General features: G+C 45.6%; 1 protein-coding gene across 2 annotated transcripts in view; it reads left to right on the plus strand.

Moving 5' to 3' along the window:
• flnba (filamin B a) overlaps nt 1-17,448 on the plus strand; it is a 53,812-nt gene extending 36,364 nt beyond the window's left edge. The window contains exons 18-49 of one of the 2 annotated variants that reach the window (XM_028447899.1): nt 68-158; nt 233-387; nt 704-821; nt 909-988; nt 1,400-1,585; nt 1,672-1,986; nt 2,516-2,633; nt 2,736-2,936; nt 3,007-3,180; nt 3,254-3,416; nt 3,794-3,954; nt 5,066-5,357; nt 5,666-5,819; nt 6,270-6,459; nt 6,534-6,781; nt 8,372-8,440; nt 8,989-9,094; nt 9,166-9,306; nt 9,383-9,511; nt 9,571-9,744; nt 11,575-11,742; nt 11,805-12,008; nt 12,088-12,240; nt 12,474-12,596; nt 13,238-13,504; nt 13,621-13,758; nt 13,844-13,959; nt 15,457-15,589; nt 15,657-15,833; nt 16,362-16,580; nt 16,653-16,856; nt 17,002-17,448. In XM_028447899.1, the coding sequence (XP_028303700.1) occupies nt 68-158; nt 233-387; nt 704-821; nt 909-988; nt 1,400-1,585; nt 1,672-1,986; nt 2,516-2,633; nt 2,736-2,936; nt 3,007-3,180; nt 3,254-3,416; nt 3,794-3,954; nt 5,066-5,357; nt 5,666-5,819; nt 6,270-6,459; nt 6,534-6,781; nt 8,372-8,440; nt 8,989-9,094; nt 9,166-9,306; nt 9,383-9,511; nt 9,571-9,744; nt 11,575-11,742; nt 11,805-12,008; nt 12,088-12,240; nt 12,474-12,596; nt 13,238-13,504; nt 13,621-13,758; nt 13,844-13,959; nt 15,457-15,589; nt 15,657-15,833; nt 16,362-16,580; nt 16,653-16,856; nt 17,002-17,189 (5,355 nt within the window). In that variant the 3' untranslated portion in view covers nt 17,190-17,448. The remainder of the gene's footprint in view (nt 1-67; nt 159-232; nt 388-703; nt 822-908; nt 989-1,399; nt 1,586-1,671; nt 1,987-2,515; nt 2,634-2,735; nt 2,937-3,006; nt 3,181-3,253; nt 3,417-3,793; nt 3,955-5,065; nt 5,358-5,665; nt 5,820-6,269; nt 6,460-6,533; nt 6,782-8,371; nt 8,441-8,988; nt 9,095-9,165; nt 9,307-9,382; nt 9,512-9,570; nt 9,745-11,574; nt 11,743-11,804; nt 12,009-12,087; nt 12,241-12,473; nt 12,597-13,237; nt 13,505-13,620; nt 13,759-13,843; nt 13,960-15,456; nt 15,590-15,656; nt 15,834-16,361; nt 16,581-16,652; nt 16,857-17,001) is intronic. The other variant, XM_028447900.1, reaches the window with a different exon arrangement.
• Nucleotides 17,449-21,531: the final 4,083 nt, after the last annotated feature.

Raw genomic sequence — 21,531 nt, forward strand, 5'->3', positions numbered from 1 at the left:
ACACACACACACACACACACACACAACCAGTGATTCTAAGGATTTTTACTCTTTTCTTTCTGTGCAGGAAGTTCCTCAGAGTCCCTTCACAGTAAAGGTTGATCCCTCCCACGATGCATCAAAGGTTAAAGCAGAAGGTCCTGGACTGTTGCACACAGGTAACACACACACACACTCATCTGTGGAGTAATAAGTTCTTAGGCTCCGCCCCCTATGTGTGTTAATTGTGCAGGTGTGGAGAGCGGTAAACCAACTCATTTCACCGTGTTGACCAAAGGAGCAGGAAAAGCTCCTCTGGATGTTAATTTTTCTTCTCCCGTCAACGACTTCGACATCATCGACAACTATGACTACTCCCAGACCGTCAAATACACACCTGCACAACAGGTTACACACACACACGCACCTGCGCATCAATAGTGCATACATGTATTATTTTATTGTTTATCAATTATAATGATGTAACATTTTTATAAATTGGTTCCAAATAGTTTTGTAACTTTAAATCCAGAGGAACTTTGGAATGATGTCTGTGTAATTGAATAAGTTAAATATTTTAGGCTAATGGCTAAAGTGGCTAATGCGTGGTGTTTTGCTGCCATCTGCTGGTCACTCCTTGTCTTTGGTTCCTGTCACTAAGACAATGACCCCCCCCCCCCAGTGGACACATGATGAGTATCAGCCACTCTGTGTTCACCCACAGGGTGAGATGAGCGTCACTGTGAAGTTTGGAGGCGATCAGATCGCTAAGAGTCCCTTCACCGTCAGCGTCGCTGCACCGCTCGACCTGGACAAGGTTCACGTGGACAACCTGGATGGTCGTAAGTATCTGTCCTCCTTTGGTTGAGTGTTGGTTTACAGGTTCTCACTGGAAAGTATTCACTACTATTATACTGTGTGTGTTTCAGGAGCGGAGGTCGATCAGGAACAAATGTTCACTGTGGACACTCAAGGTGCAGGAGGTCAAGGTCGCCTGGAGGTGGCAGTGGTGAGTTAAAGAAAAAATGTACCATCTGAATTTGATGACCATATCCTGTCTCCGTGGGTCTGTCTGTATAATCGTCTTTCTGTCCATCTTTGTTTGTCCACCAGTGACTTCTGTCTTTTTCTGTGTATTTTTCCTTCTCTTTGTCTTTCTTTGTCTGTCTGCATCTTTTATTGTCTTGTTTCTGTCTCTGTACTTCCCTGTCTCTTGTCTTTCGTCCTGAGGTTGACTTGTCTGTGTGTGTGTGTGTGTGTGTGTGTGTGTGTGTGTGTGTGTGTGTGTGTGTGTGTGTGTGTGTGTGTGTGTGTGTGTGTGTGTGTGTGTGTGTGTGTGTGTGTGTGTGTGTGTGTGTGTGTGTGTGTGTGTGTGTGTGTGTGTGTGTGTGTGTGTGTGTGTGTGTGTGTGTGTCCTCAGATGAGTCCCAGTCAGCGTTCTGTCCCCTGTAAAACGGAGCCTCAGCCCAGTAAGGCTGATGTTCATCTGGTTCAGTTCACTCCTACAGAGGAGGGGACGTACATGGTCAACGTGTCCTATGATGGACACCCCGTCCCTGGGAGTCCCTTCCCTGTGGAGGCCCATCTTCCCCCAGACCCCAGCAAGGTAGGAGCAGTTCAAAACCATGAACCTGTAAAGCTTGTCCTGTCACATCTTTAGTCCCACTAAGTCAATAGGGTCTCTTCTCGCAGGTCAAGGCGTTCGGCCCCGGCCTTAAAGGCGGTTTGGTTGGGACCCCGGCAGATTTCACCATCGATACGAAGGGCGCTGGCACCGGAGGTTTGGGGCTGACGGTGGAAGGTCCGACTGAGGCGAAGATCGAGTGCTCGGATAACGGCGACGGTACCTGTTCCGTCTCCTATCTGCCCACTGAGCCCGGAGACTACCTGGTCAACATCCTGTTTGAGAACGTCCACATCCCAGGCTCGCCCTTTAGGGCGGACGTCCAGATGCCCTTTGACCCCACTAAGGTGGTGGCGTCTGGAGACGGCCTGAAGAGAGCCAAGGTGAGTGTCTGTGTGCAGTTGTCAGCTTCAGTCTCTAGCTGGGTGTCCATTACAGATTTTTGCAAAATAAAAGCGATATTTCTAAATGTTTACAAGGTACAGTTGCCCTTTGAACATTGTTTTGGGGAGGAGCCTCACAACTCCCATTAGATCTCATCCCCGAGACTTCGCTGCAGAAAAATGGACGCTCATATCCTCCTTAGAACACTGCATTCCTTTGTTGTTTCACGTCTAATATGGCAGTAATATTTTAAGTATAATGCTAAGAAATGTCTGGATCTTCTGTTTTGTCCACACATGCCGCACCATGTTTTCTCAGAAAGACGTGATCATGTGACCATTTACGTCACGTCCTATGACGTGTATTTGCGGAAAAAGCGTTTCCATTGAGCTTTTGCGACACACATTTCAATATCAAAACATCTGAAATTCCTCCTCATGAAAGCATAAAAACTTTCAATTTTGTGCATTTCCAAGGGTAAAGGAAGTGCAGCTTCTGAGTCTGACCCAGTTTGTTTTCTCTCTGTAGGTGGGAGAAACCAGCATGTTGAATGTGGACTGTTCTCGAGCTGGACCAGGAGAACTCAGCCTGGAAGCAGCCCTGGACTCTCCTCCGACCAGCCCAACGGGCTCCACGCCACGCTCGGGTAACCCACTGAACAGCGGACGTTTCCTAGCTCCACCGATCGGCTGACGTCTATCAAACATCTACAGAAACCTGATGGAGACGTTTGTCTTTTGTGTTTCAGGCAGTAAAGCGAAGGCGGAGGTTCTGGACCACAAGGACGGGACCTACACGGTGACGTACATCCCTCTGACGGCGGGAATGTACACGCTGCTGCTGAAGTACGGAGGGAAGGTCGTCCCAGGGTTCCCGGCAAAGGTGACGGTGGATCCTGCAGTGGACACATCCCGGGTCCGAGTGTTTGGACCTGGAGTGGACGGAGAAGGTAGCGACAGTGGACAAAAGACGGAGCAGATCTATTCTTCTACATCTATAACAGAGGACTCTTTCTGCAGCTGTGTTCAGAGAAGCGACCACAGACTTCACGGTGGACGCCAGCCCTCTGACGCAGCGAGGAGGGAACCACGTGAAGGCGGAGGTGGTGAACCCGTCGGGCACACTGACGGACTGCGTGGTCACCGACCGGTCCGACGGGACCTACAACGTGGAGTACACTCCGTTTGAGAACGGTGAGTTTGGCCTGAGTGAGTCCGGCCAAGTCCACGAGACGGTGCGCTGACTGTTGGTGCTTCTGGGTTTCAGGAGTCCACAGCGTCTCCGTTCTCTACGATGACACACCGGTTCCAAAAAGCCCATTTAAGGTTTCTGTGGGCGAAGGCTGCGACCCCAGCAGGGTGGTCGCCACCGGGCCTGGACTATCACAAGGACTGACCAACCAGACCAACAAGTTCAACATCATCACCAGGTACAACACCACGAGACAGGACAAAGTACACTAAGGCAGTACAAGAGAATCTAAGTAAAAAAGAGCTACAGAGGGACCAGACTAAACAAGGTAGATTAGAAAAGGCAAGACATTCTGTGACAACACAAGACAGGACAAGGAAAGAAAGAAGAGACAGAAGAATAAAACACATAAGGTAGGACAGCATGAGATAATATAAGGTAGGAAAGGACTAAGTGTAAGGGTGAGGTAGGACAGGCCAAGAGGACAGAAGCTAAGATAAAGTAGTCTGAGGACAAGGTGATATAAGACAAGACTAGTAGGTTGGGTTTGTTGTACCTTCAGACCGTCGTGTTTGACCACTGATGATAATGAATGAGTTGTTGGTTCTCAACCAGAGGGGCAGGTATCGGTGGTCTCGGTATCGCTGTGGAGGGTCCGTCAGAGTCGAAGATGTCCTGTAAGGACAACAAGGACGGCAGCTGCAGTGTAGACTACGTCCCCCTGACCCCGGGGAGCTACGACATCAACGTGACCTTCGGAGGAGAACACATCCCAGGTTAGCTAAACCTGGTTTAACCAGGACCAAATCCAGGTCCAATTAGGCCTTAAAGGTCCAGTATTATGGTACTGCCATATATATATATATATATATATATATATATATATATATAGCAAATAAAAGGACAATCCATGTTCTTGTGCAGAAAAAGGATTGATATAATAGTAGATGCTTGTTTCAAACCTGTCTTAATTTGTTCCCTATCTGATCTGATCTGATCTGATCACAGCGCAGTGACAGCTGAAGCACAACTTTTTTCTTTTTGCTTCGGGGCACGCACTCACACAGCTGTTACTGGACATAGAATCATGTTTAGGTAATAAATACATTATATTTGATATTTAATCCTGATCACCTGTATAAGTGCATTGCTTTTTTTACGGTATTAAAACTGATACCTTTACTGGTCGACCAATGAAAATCTTGGTCGACCACGACGGCATCGACCAATTAGTGACTAAACGACCAAAGTTGGCAGCCCTAATAATCACTAATAGTAATTTCACATAGTGACTATACATGCGCCAAAAACATGGGATAAATCTCACTGGTCTCTGTAGATCCTCTCCCTCCAGAGTGTCCCGTGCACCTCGTCCTCCAGCAGTGCCTGATTGGCCACTGTGCGTCTTTACGAATTGTGTACGCATTCCTTTTTATAACAGCTACAGGTGTTGCAGCCAATTGATCAGCAGTTTTGCACAATGATCATGTGATTGTGATTACAATTATTTGTATTAATATAAAATGAAGTATTTGTAGGCGCGCGCACGTCACTAACTACCTGCGGGCGTCAGTATTATTTTATCCTCCGTTTTTGCAAATGCATCCTTCACATAATGCGTTGTGAAATTACGTATTTCACACAAACTATTAATTTCACAGAGCTGTCATTAATTTCGTCCTTCTTCTGTTGGCGTCAGAGTTTCCCATTTCTCATGATTTAGGGCGTACGACAGGGTCAGAGCTGCCATGGTGTTGCGCACATTATCTCACCAGGTCAACGTTGCTTATATTGTACGTTTTCTTTTGTACGTACGCAGCGTTTATAAATGAGGCCCCAGGTCTAGTGGTAATGGGTGTAACTGGTGCCGTGTTGTCCTCCTCACAGGAAGTCCTTTCAAAGTGCCGGTAAAGGACCTGGTGGACCCCTCCAAAATCCAGGTGTCTGGTCCCGGCGTGGGGTCAAAGGTTAGGACGGGTGTCCCACAGTCCTTCACCGTGGACTGCAGGAAGGCGGGGGAAGCCGCGCTTGCCGTGTCCGTCTGCGGCCCAAGGGGTGTGAAGGTGCCGACGGAAGTGACGGACAATGGGGACGGGACGTTCACCGTGTCCTACACGCCAGCAGTGGAGGGGCTGCACTCTGTGGAGGTGAAGTACGCCGAGGAGGATGCCCCCCACAGGTACACAGCAGTACTGCAGCACAAACTATTGCTTTGTTTTTGTTGTAGTTTTGTCTTTACTTTGTATTTTCATATTGTGTGTTTGTTGTTGACATTAGATTGTCTATACGAGTTTTTGTTAAACTATCTTTATAATAGGGATGTCCGATATTTTCGTCCTGATTTAATCATATTTATAATATTTGTTCAAATAGTTTTCATGTTTTCCACCCTTAAAGACAAACTAAGCTAGTTCTAGTAGTTTTTTGGTGCGACACTGTTGTATCATTGCGTTGTTGTTGCTTGTTGATGATGTCATGTGTCTGCAGCCCCTTCAAGTTCCGGGTTCTTCCCACGTACGACGCAAGTAAAGTGCGAGCCAGCGGCCCCGGCCTGACCAGCAGCGTTCCCGCCAGCTTCCCCGTCGAGTTCAGCATCGACGCCAAAGACGCCGGCGAAGGCCAACTGAGCGTGCTCATCACGGTAACACACACACACACACACACACACACACACACACACACACACACACACACACACACACACACACACGGTAGATGAATTCAGGCTACAATAATGTTAAATTTGAGTCAATTTCCAGATATGTATAATTGTAACAAAAATACATTAAAAGAAGCAAAACAATGGCAAGGAAAAGTGATGAAAATAGGTTAAAATACGGTGAGTTTGGTGTAGTTGTAGAAAAAGGGTAAAAATAAACAATTGGCTCAAATTCTTCAAAAAATATTCTTAGTTTCTTGAAGGCGTGTCTCGTGACCCCAAATAGGGTCCTGACCCCAACGTGGAGAACCCCTGCTTTAGATGGTGATGCCTTTGTACAAGTCGGACCCTCAGTTTCAGTTGTAAACCAGACGGTTGTTCATGGCGTGTCACTTCCTGTCTCAGTCGTCACATGCACTTTCTTCCTTTCAGGACCAAGATGGGAAAGTGAAGACCCCCACCGTCCATCCCAATGACGACGGCACCTACCAAGTGTCCTACGTCCCTGACCACACGGGCCGCTACACCATCGTTATCAAATACGGCGGCGACGACATCCCCTCGTCCCCTTACCGCGTCCGCGCCACGGCGACGGGTGACGCCAGCAAGTGCACGGTCACAGGTGGGCGAGCGAGAACTGTGTTTAGGGCGTGGCCCTGAGCCTGGCTCCTGTGTAACGTGTGGTGATTGAAACAGGTCCCGGGGTGGGCCCCACCGTGGCCATGGGCCAGGAGCTGGGGCTGGTGGTCAACGCTAAGGATGCTGGGAAAGGGAAGGTGAGCTGCGTGGTGGTGCAGCCCGACGGCAGCGAGGTGGAGGCTCAGGTGGTGGAGAACGAGGATGGAACCTTTGACATCTTCTACACGGCCCCGGCTCCAGGGAACTACGTCATCTACGTCCGCTTTGGAGGAGAAAACATTCCTCGCAGTCCCTTCAAAGTCATGGTGAGACACGGCGCTGAGGGGCGGAGCTTAGTTAGCAACAGAGGTATAAAGAGTACTGATACCTACTCAAGTAGAAGTTCTGTTACTTTATTGACTTTTTAGGGCGATCGTGGATCAGTGGTATAATGGGTCGTCCAGAAACTTAAGGGTTGGGAGTTCGAATCCCACTCTATCCAAGTCATTGTTATTGTGTACTTAGGCAAGGCACTTTTACCTACATTGCCTGGTATGAATGGGTTTGAATTGTCTGAATGTTGGTGGTGGTTAGAGGGGCCGTAGGCGTGATGGCGGGGTAGCTGTGGCTACATTGTAGCTTACCACCACTGGTGTGACTGATTTTAATAATTCATGATTTCTGTGACGTGCTTTGAGTCTCCTCGAAAAAAGTGCTAAATAAATCTAAGCCGTTATTATTATTATTATTATTGAAATTGTACTCAAGTACAAGTAAGTCATACATAAAATACTCAAATATGAGCAAAAAAAAGCTGAATTATTGAAAACTCAAATTAAAAGTTACTCGTTACTTTCACCTCCCACGTTTATTGTTGGTAATAAATCTGGGTTCGGGTCCCTTACATACAGTAAAAATCTCATGTAGAAACTTAAAAAGGAAGAGAGACAATTTGTCACAGTGGAACTTAAAATAAAAAGTTTGAATTCATTAGTGGTTTTTTATTTTAAAAGTAATTGTACGTTTTGACAATTAAAAATACAAAATGAGCAGGCTATAAGTATAGATCAAATGTGGGCAACTTCTATCAAAGCGGGGGCCACAAAAATGTGTTTGTCAACATTTAACACAGAAAAACACAGTTACCATAAAAACTTTTTTTCTGTCATTCTGTGTATGTTTGTTGTTGTTTTACTTGTTCTGAGGCATTTTGTGTATTTATGTTCTTTTGTGTATTTGACCTGTTAAAGGTATGTTGTTTAGTGTTTCTGATGTTGTTTTGCTTTTTTAATACTGTGAGTTTACAGTTATTTTTTTTTAATCATTTTGTGTATTTTTGTTGTTTTTTTGTTTATTTTTGTAATTATTATTTTTGTATTTTTTTAATTCTGTTTTCTAGCCGTTGTAATTTATTGTATTTTTGTTTTGTGTATTTTTCTGTCACATGTGGCCCCTGGGCCACCAGTTGCTCATGTCTGGTATAGATACATTTATAAACTCTAAAACATGGTAAATGTTCCATGTGGGTAACATCGTAATGTGTAGAAACCACAACCTGAACCATAGAAAGTAGAATTGATCAGAAATAATACGAATAACAATATAAAGATTGTGTTAAATGTGCCGTGAAACGGAAATAAAAAATAATCACAAAAACAATCATTTATTTGGTAACGGTTGGGTGTAGAAATGTAACTAATTACTATACTACTTTTAAAATGTACAAGTGAAATTACTGATTTAGAAATATGCTCAAAAAGTACAGGTTCCAGTAAAAGTAACTTCATTACAGTAGCGCGAGTACTTGTAATGCATTACTTTCACCTCTGGTTGGCGTCCCTGGGGTCAGAGGTCAGACTGGTCTGTAGGTCGGAGGATTAGCATCAGACATGCTAATGTTTACGTTATGTCTTTAGGCTGCTGATGAGGAGCAGAGGTTTCTACAGCAACAAGCCACGCCCCCCAGCGTCGGCTTCCAGCCATGGGTACTTCATTCCCTAACACGCACAGATCTCTCACACACACACACACACTACACCCCTTAAAGCTTCTACAAACATCAGATGATCTGAAGTGGGCGTGGCTACTGTTACCATGCGGCCCCTGGGCCAATCAGCATCCTGTGTGTGTGTGCTGAACAAATGACGTGATCTGACGCACGCGGTCAGTAAAAACCCAGAAACATCCCGACACAGATCACAGATCAGCTGGTGTTACGGCTCAACTGGTGATCATGTTATTTTGTGACTGAACTAATATGAAACACACACACACACACAAACACACACACACGTTGACTCTCCTGTTTGGGCTCCTCCGTGACTTTGTCCCTGGTTTCAGCCAATGGGATCACAGCAAACCTCCTCCATGAACGGCCTCTTGTGATTGGTCAGAAATGCTGCTGTGGTTGGTTTCGGGCTTGTGGTTTTTTCTCTTTGATTTGGGGACTTTGATCTTTAAATCATCCTCCCAGGATTCCCTGATGTGGGCGTGGCTTGTGTTCACTGACGTGTGTGTGTGTGTGTTTGATCAGGTGACCTCTGACCCCTACACGTCCGTCGGCAGCAGCGTTAATGGCAGTGGATTCCGACCGTTCGACATGGTGATTCCATTCTCCTTCAGGAAAGGAGAAGTGACGGGTGAGGCCACGCCCACTCTCACATCCTCTTCAAAATAAGAGCATGGGCTCAGTTTCCTGTTTCCTGCCCAGGTGAGGTCCTGATGCCTTCTGGGAAATCTGCTCAGCCTCTGATCGCGGACAACCAGGATGGGACGGTGACGGTGCAGTACTCGCCCACGGAGGCCGGCCTCCACGAGATGCACATCAAATATAACGGCACGCACATCCCAGGTCTGACACACGCACATGCAGCAGCACTTCCTGTGGGTTGTCATGGTGATGTTGATGTGTGTTCCCTGTGTTTCAGAGTCTCCTCTTCAGTTCTTCGTCAACCACGTCAGCAACCCCAACGTGACGGCCTATGGCCCCGGGCTGAGCTACGGCGTGGCCAATAAGAGGGCCACGTTCACCGTCTACACCGACGACGCCTCTGAAGGTACGTACGGACCGTAAACGCCTCTTTGCTGGTTTCTAACCTGGGTTGGCTCCCCGTAGGTGGTCTGGACCTGGCCATCGAGGGTCCGTCCAAAGCGGACATCAGCTGTGTGGACAACAAGGACGGGACGTGTAGCGTTAGCTACCTGCCGCTACTGCCCGGGGACTACAACGTCCTGGTCAAGTACAACGATGAGCACATCGCAGGAAGTCCCTTCACCGCCAGGATCGCTGGTCAGACGCACGCACGCACGCGCACACACGCACACACACACGCACACACACACGTAAAAGTCTTCTAGAAAGTACCGTATTTCTGGCGTATAGGACGCTATTTTAAAGTTGAGGGTGTGGCCAATGCAGCAGAGCGCTCTATGGCCCTCATTTATCAACCGTTGATGCGTTCAGATCTGAACGTATGATGTCCAAATTCACACAAACATCAGTATTTATTAATTGTGACGTAATCGTACGCTACGATCAGATCTCACGTCTGTTCTGATCTTGTGTAGAAAATGTGACCGAGTCTGAAAATAGAATAATAAACAATCCTCAGCTGTCATTAAAACAGAGACACAATCAGAACAGATCTAAACACGTTCACACTCGTCAGCCTGACTCGTTTAAATGTAAATAATTGTCTTGATCAAATAGCAGGATTTTAGGCTGTGGATGAGTAAATTAATTTAAACCATCATTGTCAGTTATTGATCATTTCATTTAACCCTCAGCCTGAGTCCGCTCTAATACGTAAACACTGTTCACTTCCTCCGTTATTCTCTTCCACAGAGCGTTTAAATTAACTCCTTAAATTCCAGTTTTCACACGTTTTAAAAGAACGTCTTTGTTTTTCTTCATCTCAGCTGTGAGGATGATGATTTTCAGCTCAAACGTTTATTTCTTTGCAAATGTTTGTTTGACCTCTGTGGGCGGGGCCTCAGAACCTGGAATATTTGAGGGCGTAACATGTTAACGAGGATCAAGTTCAGCCACATTGGCCATGTTTACATGGGAGCATTAATTCCTCTTTAAAGCAGAATAAAAGTTAATTCCTCTTTAAACTGACCATGTAAACACTTGATTCCTAATGCTAATTTAATTCTGATTTAAACTTAAATCTGAATTAGATGGCTGGTTTATTCCAATTTTAGTTTCAAATTAGATAATTCCTCTTTCTTGTAAATGCTTAACTTGCTTAATTCCGCTTTATGTGAATTCGGGTCATTCTGCGCATGCGCGATTTACCGCGATGACGACATAATCCAAGATGGCCGCCTGGACTAGAGCCAAGACTATTTAATAAGAGCCTTAAAAGACATGGATATAATGAAGAGTGGATGAATGGAGAACGGAGAGGCAGGCTGGCACTAGGACCCAGAGGCGGAGTAAATGTGTCCTCATACTGCGTGTACAGGCTGTAATATCACCAGTTTATCATTTTACCAGTTATTAGTTACTATCTTTACCAGACGTCATACAATAAAGATGTTTGCATAAATAAAAATTAAATACTGGTAATAAATGATAGTTTGTGGAGCGGTGCTGACTCGTATGTATTTACAGTGGGAGGAGCCTATATATAAAGTACAATAAGGTTTAAAATGTAACATATCTCAGCCAGTTTTTAATAGTAGGAAATAATAAAGGTTGGGTTTGTTCAGTAGAGATCAGAGTCCAGACTCAACGTGATTTCTCCTGATGCTGAAAGTTCACAGTAAGAAGAACAGATGAGGTTCTGGATCCTTTAAAAGCTGGAAATGACTGATATGCAGACGTGGAGCAGTGAGGAAGAGACTTCATGTGCAGATGGAAACTAACATGAGTACAGCAGCCCGACACCAGCTCGTTCTGATTGGCCGAGTCCTTTAAAGGCAGCCCTCATCAGCCAATAGGGTGTGGCCTATTTTACGACGCAGACTTTATGTAGATTTTTATTGGAATGCAGCGAACACAGCGGTGCGTTCATAACTTGTAAAATCCAGTAGTTTGTCTCCCTTGTGTTTCAGTTAGCTTAGCATGTAGCATAAAGTCTTTTTACTCACGATTGTCTTTTTATTTCCTCAGAGGATCCACAGGACAAACAGCGCCGCTCTCAGGTCAAACTGGGCTCTGCAGCCGACTTCTTTCTGGACATCAATGAGACGGACCTCAGTTTGCTGACCACCAGCATCCGGGCGCCGTCCGGCCGCAAGGAGCCGTGTCTGCTGAAGAGGATGGCCAACAACCACATCGGTAACGCACCTGGTGACGGTCCAGACGCTGAACACCACGCTAACGTTTCTGTGGCTTGGCAGGAATCTCCTTCATCCCCAGAGAGGTGGGCGAGCACCAGGTGAGCATCCTGAAGAACGGGCAACACATCCCCAACAGCCCCATCGCCATCATGGTGGTGCAGTCAGAGATCGGAGACGCCAGCCTCGTCAAAGCTCACGGTGACGGACTCGTCCAAGGAACGACCTTTACCGACGCTAGCTTCATCGTAGACACAAAGGAAGCTGGTGAGTGTCACAATAAAATCTCGTCATTCACTGAGAAAACCAAACTACGCTAAAGTATAAAACATGGCGGTGTGTGCAGGTTACGGGGGTCTGGCCCTGGCCATCGAGGGGCCCAGTAAGGTGGACATCAGGACGGAGGACATGGAGGACGGGACGTGTGGGGTCACCTACTGTCCCACGGAACCTGGAAACTACATCGTCTCTATCAGGTTCTCTGATGAACACGTACCAGGTGAGAGAGGATCAGTCACTGGTCACATGACCACAGGAGGGCGCTCTGCATTAGTGAGAGAAACACTAATAATAATGTGGTTTAATATATGTTTAATACGTTTATTAATGTTTTAAATGTGTTGTGTTGAATGTGTTTAAAAACAACACATTTCAAACACATTTTTAGTGTTTTTTGAACCAGTTTGATTTAAAACAAAATATTAAAAAAATTCTAAATTGTGTGTGTTACAGGAAGTCCTTTTACGGTGCAGGTAACCGGTGAGGGTCGTATTAGGGAGAGCATCAGCAGACGTCAGAAAGCAGCGTCTGTCACTAACGTGGGGAGTGTGTGTGACCTCAACCTGAAGATCCCAGGTACACACACACACACACACACCGACTGTGTGTGTGTAAGGTTAAAGTACCGCTGCATCATTTGTAGAAACACATTTCATAGAAAGTTATTGAATTTACAAAATAAAATCTTTCACCTATTGCAGTTTCTTTGAGACTCTTATTTTGAAAGTTTAGTGTTTGTTAAAATAGAAATGATCATGTGATCACACACGTTATTGCCTTTGATCTTAAAGTATTTAATGCTCTCTATATCTCGCTCTAATATTATCTCTCTATATTTATCTTGCTTTATTTCTCACGATCTCACTCTATATTCTAATAATAATAATCTATCCTTTCACTCACTTAAAGAGATAAAGAAGGATTTATAAAGTATGGATTTTTTTATAAATGTTGTGCAATGACAAATAAAAATGATTCTGATTCACTTTATCTCTATGGCTGTCACTCTAAATCTCTATCTCTCTTATCTTCATTTCTCTCTACATAAATATTTCGTTATCTATCTTTATTTTGCTTAATGTCATTGTTGTTTTAATTTTATAACTATATTCTCCATATTTCTCTATTTATCCAGTTCTACGTCTCTCTTGCTCTACTATCTTTATCATGTTTTATATCTCTATTATTCTATCTCACTATGTCTATATTTTTGACAGCCATTGATATGAAGGACGTCTCCGCCGACGTCACCTCACCGTCCGGATCTAACCGTCCGGCCGAGCTGGTTGCCATGGGCAACGACACCTACTGCGTGCGCTTCGTGCCGACGGAGATGGGCGTGCACAGCGTCAATGTGCGCTACAGAGGCGTGCACGTGCCGGGCAGTCCCTTCCAGTTCACAGTAGGGCCGCTGGGAGAGGGCGGGGCCGGCATGGTGAAGGCGGGCGGGGCCGGACTGGAGGGGGCTCTGGCGGGGGAGCCAGGTAGGACCCCCCCCCCAAAAAAACAAAACATGTGGTTTATGGTGATGAGGGTTAGACCGTCTCGCTCTCTCTCTCTCTCTCTCTCTCTCTCTCTCTCTCTCTCTCTCTCTCTCTAGCTGAGTTCAGTATCTGGACCAGGGAGGCGGGGGCTGGGGGTCTGTCTGTAGCCGTAGAGGGTCCTAGCCGTGCTGAAGTCTCCTTTGATGATCGTAAAGATGGATCCTGTGGCGTCTCCTACGTGGCTCAGGAACCAGGTACGGACCCCACAGCACTCGCATAATATATATGTATATATCAGCGCCCCCTGTTGGTCACGCTCTTCTTCTTCATCATCATCAGGTGACTATGAGATCTCAGTGAAGTTCAATGAGCAGCACATTCCTGACAGTCCGTATCTGGTTCCTGTCGTCGCTCCGATAAACGACGCCCGACGCCTCACGGTTAGCGGCCTCCTGGTAAGACACGCCCCCAACAAACGGATCAACACGTTCAATAAAAACACCTGTTGCGATTGGTTCTGAGCCTCTAAACCAGGGGTTCTCAACCTTAGGGTCGGGATCTCATTTTGTTGAGACAGTGGGAGGGTCGCAATTATTACGACGTCACTGATTTTTTTAAAAAAAAGCAAAAAACAACAGAAAAACTCTCCTATGTTGCTGAAAAGAGAGCATGGGGGGCAAAATGACAACATGGAGAGAACCCTGGGTTATATCACAGATTCATGGATATTATTCAGATGAATAAATAAATGTGGTTATCACAGATTCATAGAACAATAGACCATCATTTTACTGACTTTATGGATGGACCCCAAAAATCTCTCCCCTTTATTCCCCCTTATAGATGGTCCTGTCTCCACATGACTGTTCTTCAATGTTCATGTCTGTGTTCAACCACCTTCAGCTACAGTGGGGGTCCCTGCTCTATGGAACCTTTATTTTGGAGGTCACGGGCTGAAGGTTTTTATTTATTTATTTGATGGGACAATGCAGTTAGCATACAGAGTGTATAGCTAATGCTAATGAACTAATGCCCTTTGTGGCTGAGGGAGCTGCTTGGTTCCATGATGTCATCACGTATGATATGTAGGAGGAGATCATCACATACATGTACAGCATGTTGAAGTGTCCATCCAGTATTCCTTCAGACTAGCATGATGCTAACCAGAACACTCGGCACGTTTGTGCCACGTGCGTTTTGCCTTGCCTGTTACCATGACTCCGCCTCACCTATACCATGCGTGGGTTGTTCTGTGTGGCGGTGTCTTGGTGTGTGAGCACCGTCACCAGCGCTCTCGCCATGTCTGAGTATGGGCACGTCAGGTAGGGAGACTTACGGTGGACCTGTGGTTAAGTGATCATAGGCGGCTGAGTTCATGGGTGGTGCGCCAGCAACAGGGTCGGATGGTGCTCAGGTGTACACAGGGGCAGTGACAGTGCAGGCCTCGTGGTGGGGGGCAGGCCTCGCGGTGGGGGGCAGGCCTCGCGGTGGGGGGCAGGCCTCGCGGTGGGGGGCAGGCCTCGTGGTGGGGGGCAGGCCTCGTGGTGGGGGGCAGGCCTCGCGGTGGGGGGCAGGCCTCGCGGTGGGGGGCAGGCCTGTTGCTCACACATGGTCAGTTTGGGATTAAGATGATGATTATGATCACAAGCAGGACTTTAAATGTCTACATACGGCCATGCTTTGATGGTGTCTGTTATCAAACATATAAAGTTTGTTTTGTTCATTTGTTAAAAAGGTTTATATTCCTCTTTGTAGTGAAACGTTGTAAATCCAAACACATGATAACGATAAAACTAAATGTAAAATACAAACACAAACCACTCCTGTCCTCAGCTGGTCATGTGTTGATGTGGTCTAAACCAAAACACCCAGAGAGATTTGATCACATCATGAGGTGAATAAAGATGCTGAGTCATGATGTGGCTGATTTACCCTGTGTGTGACCTCATCAGGAGGCGGGGCTAAAGGTGAATCACCCAGCATCATTTGCTGTGCGTCTGAACGGGGCTAAGGGAAAGATGGAGGCCAAGGTTCACAGTCCGTCTGGAGCTCTGGAGGAGTGCGCCGTCACCGAGCTGGAGCAAGGTCAGTGTCAGAGAGACTCCGCCCACTGAGGCTCCGCCCACTGATGCTCCACCTGTCTGTGTCTCAGATAAATACGCCATCCGCTTCATCCCTCGAGAGAACGGCCTCCACATCATCCACGTTAAATTCAACGGCTCACACATCCCGGGAAGTCCTTTCCAGGTCCGAGTGGGAGAACCAGGACAGAGCGGAGATCCAGGTCTGGTGTCTGCGTACGGAGCCGGACTGGAGAGTGGAACCACAGGTAGAACCACAACAGGTCCTCCACCAAGTGTTTTTTTTAAAAAGTCCTATCCAAACAAGAAACACCGTAGCATTTTTTTCAACTGTTTTTGAAAAAGTACTTTTTACAGAAATTTTTCTGCTCTAATATTTTTGTAAAATTTGTTTTCCAAAACAAAGACCTTAAAAAGTACTTTCATTATAAAAAAGTCTGAGCTTTGGACTTTTTTTGTCTTTAATCAAAAGCTTTTGTCCTGCAACCTTTTGTTTTTTCTAAAATAAAAAAAACATATTTTCAAATTAAAAGGTTCAAATTTTCCCAGAATAAGTCCTTTTAAAACAAATACTGCAGTTTAAAATGTCTTAAGTCTTTTTTTCTTAGTCTTTTCAAACTAAAAGGTCATTTAAAAACAAAACTTTTCAAATTAAAAGCTTGTTGTCCCAATACTTAGTGGTCCAGAGCAGATTCTCTGATGTGGGACGTACAATCAGTCTGTGGTTGTGTAAAACAGGAAGTGTGTGTGTCCTCCCCCCACCCCCACCCCCGCAGGTGTCCAATCAGAGTTTGTGATCAATAACTCCAAAGCGGGCCCCGGGGCCCTGTCGGTGACCATCGAGGGTCCGTCTAAGGTGAAGATGGACTGTCAGGAAGTGGCTGATGGATACCGAGTCCTCTACACGCCCATGACTCCTGGAAACTACATGATCAGCATCAAGTACGGAGGCCCCGCCCACATTAGCGGCAGCCCCTTCAAGGCCAAAGTCACAGGTGGGTGCTGCCCTGGCCAGGAGGCGGAGTTTAAAGCCATGTCCTTAGAAATCATTGGTTCTTCTTCTTCAGGTTCTCGGTTGGTGAGCGCGTCCAACGTCAGCGAGACGACCACCATGACCTTTGACCCCGTGGTTAGCTCGTCCAATCACAGCATCCTGCAGAGCTCCGCCCCCACAGACTCAGATGCCAGCAAAGTTCAGAGCAGAGGGGGCGGGCTTAGCAAGGCCTACGTGGGCCAGAGAAGCAGCTTCTCTGTGGACTGCAGCCACGCAGGTAAACAACAACCGTCACCGTGGTAACCATGTTTGTTTTCGTCTGTGGGCGTGGCACCGATGAATGTTAGCGCTAAGAGACGCTCTGAGAGCTTTGGGTGTAATGTGCGATGTGGTCACCGTGCTAACTGCCGTCCTCCTCACAGGTAAGAACATGCTGCTGGTGGGCGTGTTGGGCCCTCAGGTTCCCTGTGATGAGATCCTGGTGAAACACGTCGGGAACCAGCGCTACAACGTTAGCTACGTGCTAAAGGAGCGCGGGAGCTACCAGCTGGTGGTCAAGTGGGGCGACGCCCATGTGCCGGGGTCGCCGTTCCTCGTCCAAGTTCCTTAAATGATCCGACCAATGGAGAGATGATGATGACGATGGCGTTAAAAACATTCCAGACACAGAGCGGTCGTTGAGGAGCTCAGAGACGAGCTGCTGCTGGACTTAGTTTAGTTGTCATGTGACTACTGATGATTGTAACTACTACTTCCTGTCTTTTCTTTGATGTTTTCAACTGGGAATCTTCTCTTTTTCTATTCGGGGTTCGTCCACTTAGCTGATGTACATTTGATAAATAAATAAAGTCGATTGGAAGAAGAAAAAACTCTGGTGTCTGGATTGTGTTAGAAACTGATGGTGTAATGGTTCAACTGGTGATTGTTATAACAGGTGACCAGTCACCGCTTTGATTCTGAATCACGTTATAATTAAAACACTTTAGACAACAGCTTTAATTACATCTGTCCTCACGATTAGTCACAATAACATGATCGCCAGATGAAGCGTAACACCAACCCTTCTGAGCCTCCACGTAATTAAAGTTTAGTATTTTTTTTGCTTCTAAAGAAGCTTAACATGATCACTATTTAACTGTTAACACCGTCTGGTACGAGCACTCCAGCATCATAAACCAGTCACAACGTAACATGAGCACCAGTGGAACCATAACACCTACTGGTGCTACTTTCACTGCTTCCATCTGTCAGAAACAAGTCACTAGATAACATCAGCACCAGTTTATCTGTAACTAATATAACACCAGCTCAAAGTGCCAGAAAACGGTCACAAGATAACATGGACACCAGTGGAACCATAACATTTATTATTCCTCCAGAAAACTTTAAAATGGGGAAACTTTTTAACTTCTTATTTTTGTCTCATTTTTTGTGACACTTTTTTTTTTTTTTGCTCATTTTGCCAATAAATATCCCTTTTTCCTAATTTTTGCAAGTTCTTTACACTTTTATCCAATTTATGTCAATTCTTTAACCATTATTTTGGCGCACCGAATACATCTGTAGCGACTACAGTCACTTCAATATAGTGTATATATATATATATATGTATATATATGTAGCTCTTTGTTTTTAAGATTAAAAGATTAAATCGGGGCTTTCGCCTTTAATTGGCCATGTAAAGTTATTACATTAATGGAATTCCTCCTCTGCATTTAACCCATCCCTGAGGAGCAGTGGGCAGCCATTTTGCGGTGCCTGGGGAGCAGTTCGGGGTTAAGGGACTTGCTCAACATCCCACAATGATGGCCCAGGTGAGACTTGAACCAACAACCCTCGGATTATAAGCCCAGCGTCCTTAACCACTAGGCCACCACTTTTTATACTACGGTCAACTTGTTTGTAATTTTATTTCAGCAACTTTCACTTTTACAGTTACAGTTGGGGACCTTTGTAATTGAATACCTTAGTTACATTACAGCAACCAAAATTAAACTGGATCAACTAAGTGAATTAATAAAAATGGCCTGTGTAAAGGCTTTTTAAATGAAATCTGTGAAATCTGTGACCTGTTGACCTGCACAACTGAAAGAATTGGAATCGTTAAAATCCAAATGAACGATAAAAAGTGAGGGGGATTAATTTTAGTTTTTATGAAAGTGCGGCTGCTGCACCCCCACAGGTGAGACCCCTGGTGTTAGGTGTCGTTGTGTCATTGGATCCAAAGTCATTTTCACAGAAACTGATCCTTTTCAGCTCAGGAAGTGTTTGTGTTTTTAAATGTTGTGTTGGATAAAAGTAAAGACTTGTGTGTGTGTGTGTGTGTGTGTGTGTTAGGAGATGTGAGGCGTGATGAACACTCAGAACCAGAACAGATCCACTGACCCATCTGTCCTGGAGGGGGCGCTACGCTCAGCTCTACCTGTCAACGTGCCACGCCTCCAACCACTCACAGGTACAACAGGTCACATGTCATATTTGTTTAGTAATCTACACTAAGGGTGTAAGAAAAAAAAATGATTCCAAGATATATCGCAATGTTTCACAGCAAGATTATCATATGATCTTTTTTTTAAATAATGTTTTTTTAATGAAAAAAACATTGCATGCTAACATTAGCATAGCATGTAAATGCCAGATCACTAGGTGTCAGTGAACCCACCATCAGACCTTGTTCAATTCAATTCAATTTAACTTTATTTATATAGCGCAATTACAACAATAGTAATCTCTGAATCTTGCTATATATAAAATATAAAATTCTTGGGAGTGCTAGAGTTCGCCTGCTTATCAGTCCTTGGCTGGCGGGGTGGCCCTGCTTGGGCGGTAGATGACGTCCTCTCACGTTGGGGGGGGGGGGGGGGGTTGTATCTTGGTGTCGTGCGGGCCTATGCTGGCCTTGGTGCAGGCTTCTCTCCTGCTTGGCTGCTCCCCGTTGTGGTGGGGCTGGCCGCTCTGGGCTAACGTGTGGTGGGGGTTGCCCCCTGGACCTCTGGGGGATGTGGCTGGTGCCCAACTGCGCCTGGGGGGTGGGGGATGCCGCCATGCTCCGTGGGGCAAGCACCGCTCCCCTCCATCCCCTTTTCTTTTAATTACCTGGGGTCCGGTCCCTGCTGGCTCTGGGCCCGCCGGCTGCCCATTCGACACAGCTTTGGCCGTCTGCTGGGTGTGGGCCTGAATCCTCCGCTAGGGTCTCAGGCAGGGGGCTTTCTGGACCCTCTCGTCGGGGGGTTGGGTGTGGAGTTGTTTGTTGGTAGGGGCCTTGGGGTTGGGGTCGGTGGCGGGGTGCGCTGGGTCCTCGGCTCCTTGGGGCTTTCTCGGGTGTGTATATGGGGGCGGTGGCTGCCTCTCAGCTTGGGATCTTGGGGGCGTCTGGGGGGTTGCTTGGCCGTGGGGTGGTTGCCTAGGGGCTCTTTGGCCCCCGCTCTCTCTGCTGGCCTGGCTGCGTCTTTGCTTCTGGGGCAGCGCTTGGGTTTACAGTAGCAGTGTTAGCTCATACATTGGGCTACGATGCCCTTGAGTCTCTCCTCACTGTCCGACATGCATCGCTGTGGTAAAAAGATTGCACTTCTTGTAATGTTGACCTTTGACAGCATGTGTAGATGAAGAAAAGAATCCACATGAACTACCTCACTCCTCAATGCATTTTAGCTGGAAGTTGGTCACACTTTGATTAAACAAACTGGTGAATTTTATAAATGTATGTGGTTACTTTTATTAAAGATTTTAAAAACTGAACAGAATCAAAATTTGTTGTAAAAGCAAAAGTCAAACTTTTTTCTAAAATGTTATTTGTCTGATAAACATTCCACCTGTTTTTGATATTTGTAGTTGAGTTACAGTTAGTTACTATGTACTTGTTCTCGCGAGTACCAAAAAAAAAAAAAAAAGTTTCATACCATGTTGTACTTTTAAAGGTGAAATTTATAATTATTGATATTGCGATATATTGCAATGTATATGGTATTGTTTAGTATTTGTATATATTATATCATGACATGCAAATCGTGAATCGTATAGTATCGTCTACCCACTTTTACCAACTTGTGTTTCCGTAGAAACGATGTTGGTCATTCGCAGGTGCAGCTGGAGCCACAGCTGGAGCTGGAGCCACAGCTGGAGCTGGAGCTGGAGCCACAGGTGTCCCGAGCACCTAATTTTCAAAAGTTCATCTTCATGTTTTTAAAAGTTGCTCCTCCTAAAATGTGTTTCCCCAAGACAAACATTTCTACCAATAAAGTCTATTCTTCAAATGTAAATTTTACCTGAAAATATAGTTTATTTTTAAACCTTTGGGTATTTAGCTCATTATGACTAAAAATCACTTTTGCAGCTGAGATTACAGCCAAAATATGGAGAAAAAATGTCAATATTTAACAAATGTTTATAATTAAAGCTGTGGTCAACAAGCTCTTATTTTGAAGGGAATCACTGCTATGTCCTGTCAGTTTTTTAACACTAGAGGGCAGTAGTTAATGACGTATTCTCTTAAAATGATGTCTGTCTGTCTGTTGAGGAGCTCAGAGTAGAGCAGGACGTAGCTGATGCTCTACTAATGAAACCAGTTCCTTCTGACAGACAGACTCTGTTCCAGGACTCTTCTCATCACGTACGTAGTTTAGTTTACTGATGACGTCAATCTGTGTGTGGCGGACTCAGCTTTAGGCTCCTCCCCCTCACAGGGAAAAGGAGGTAGACTATGTTTGAAGGAGTGAGGCGTCCTCCACCCTGAGAAATACCACTACCCCTGCTCTCATCCTGAGAATACTAACTAACTAACAAAGCAACTAACTAACTAACTAACTAACTAACTAACTAACTAACTAACTAACTAACTAACTAACAAAGCAACTAACTAACTAACTAACTAACTAACTAACAAAGAAACTAACTAACTAACTAACAAATCAACTAACTAACAAAGCAACTAACTAACTAACTAACTAACTAAC

Source organism: Gouania willdenowi, chromosome 5 (genome assembly GCF_900634775.1).
Source record: "Gouania willdenowi chromosome 5, fGouWil2.1, whole genome shotgun sequence".
Lineage (NCBI taxonomy): Eukaryota > Metazoa > Chordata > Actinopteri > Blenniiformes > Gobiesocidae > Gouania > Gouania willdenowi.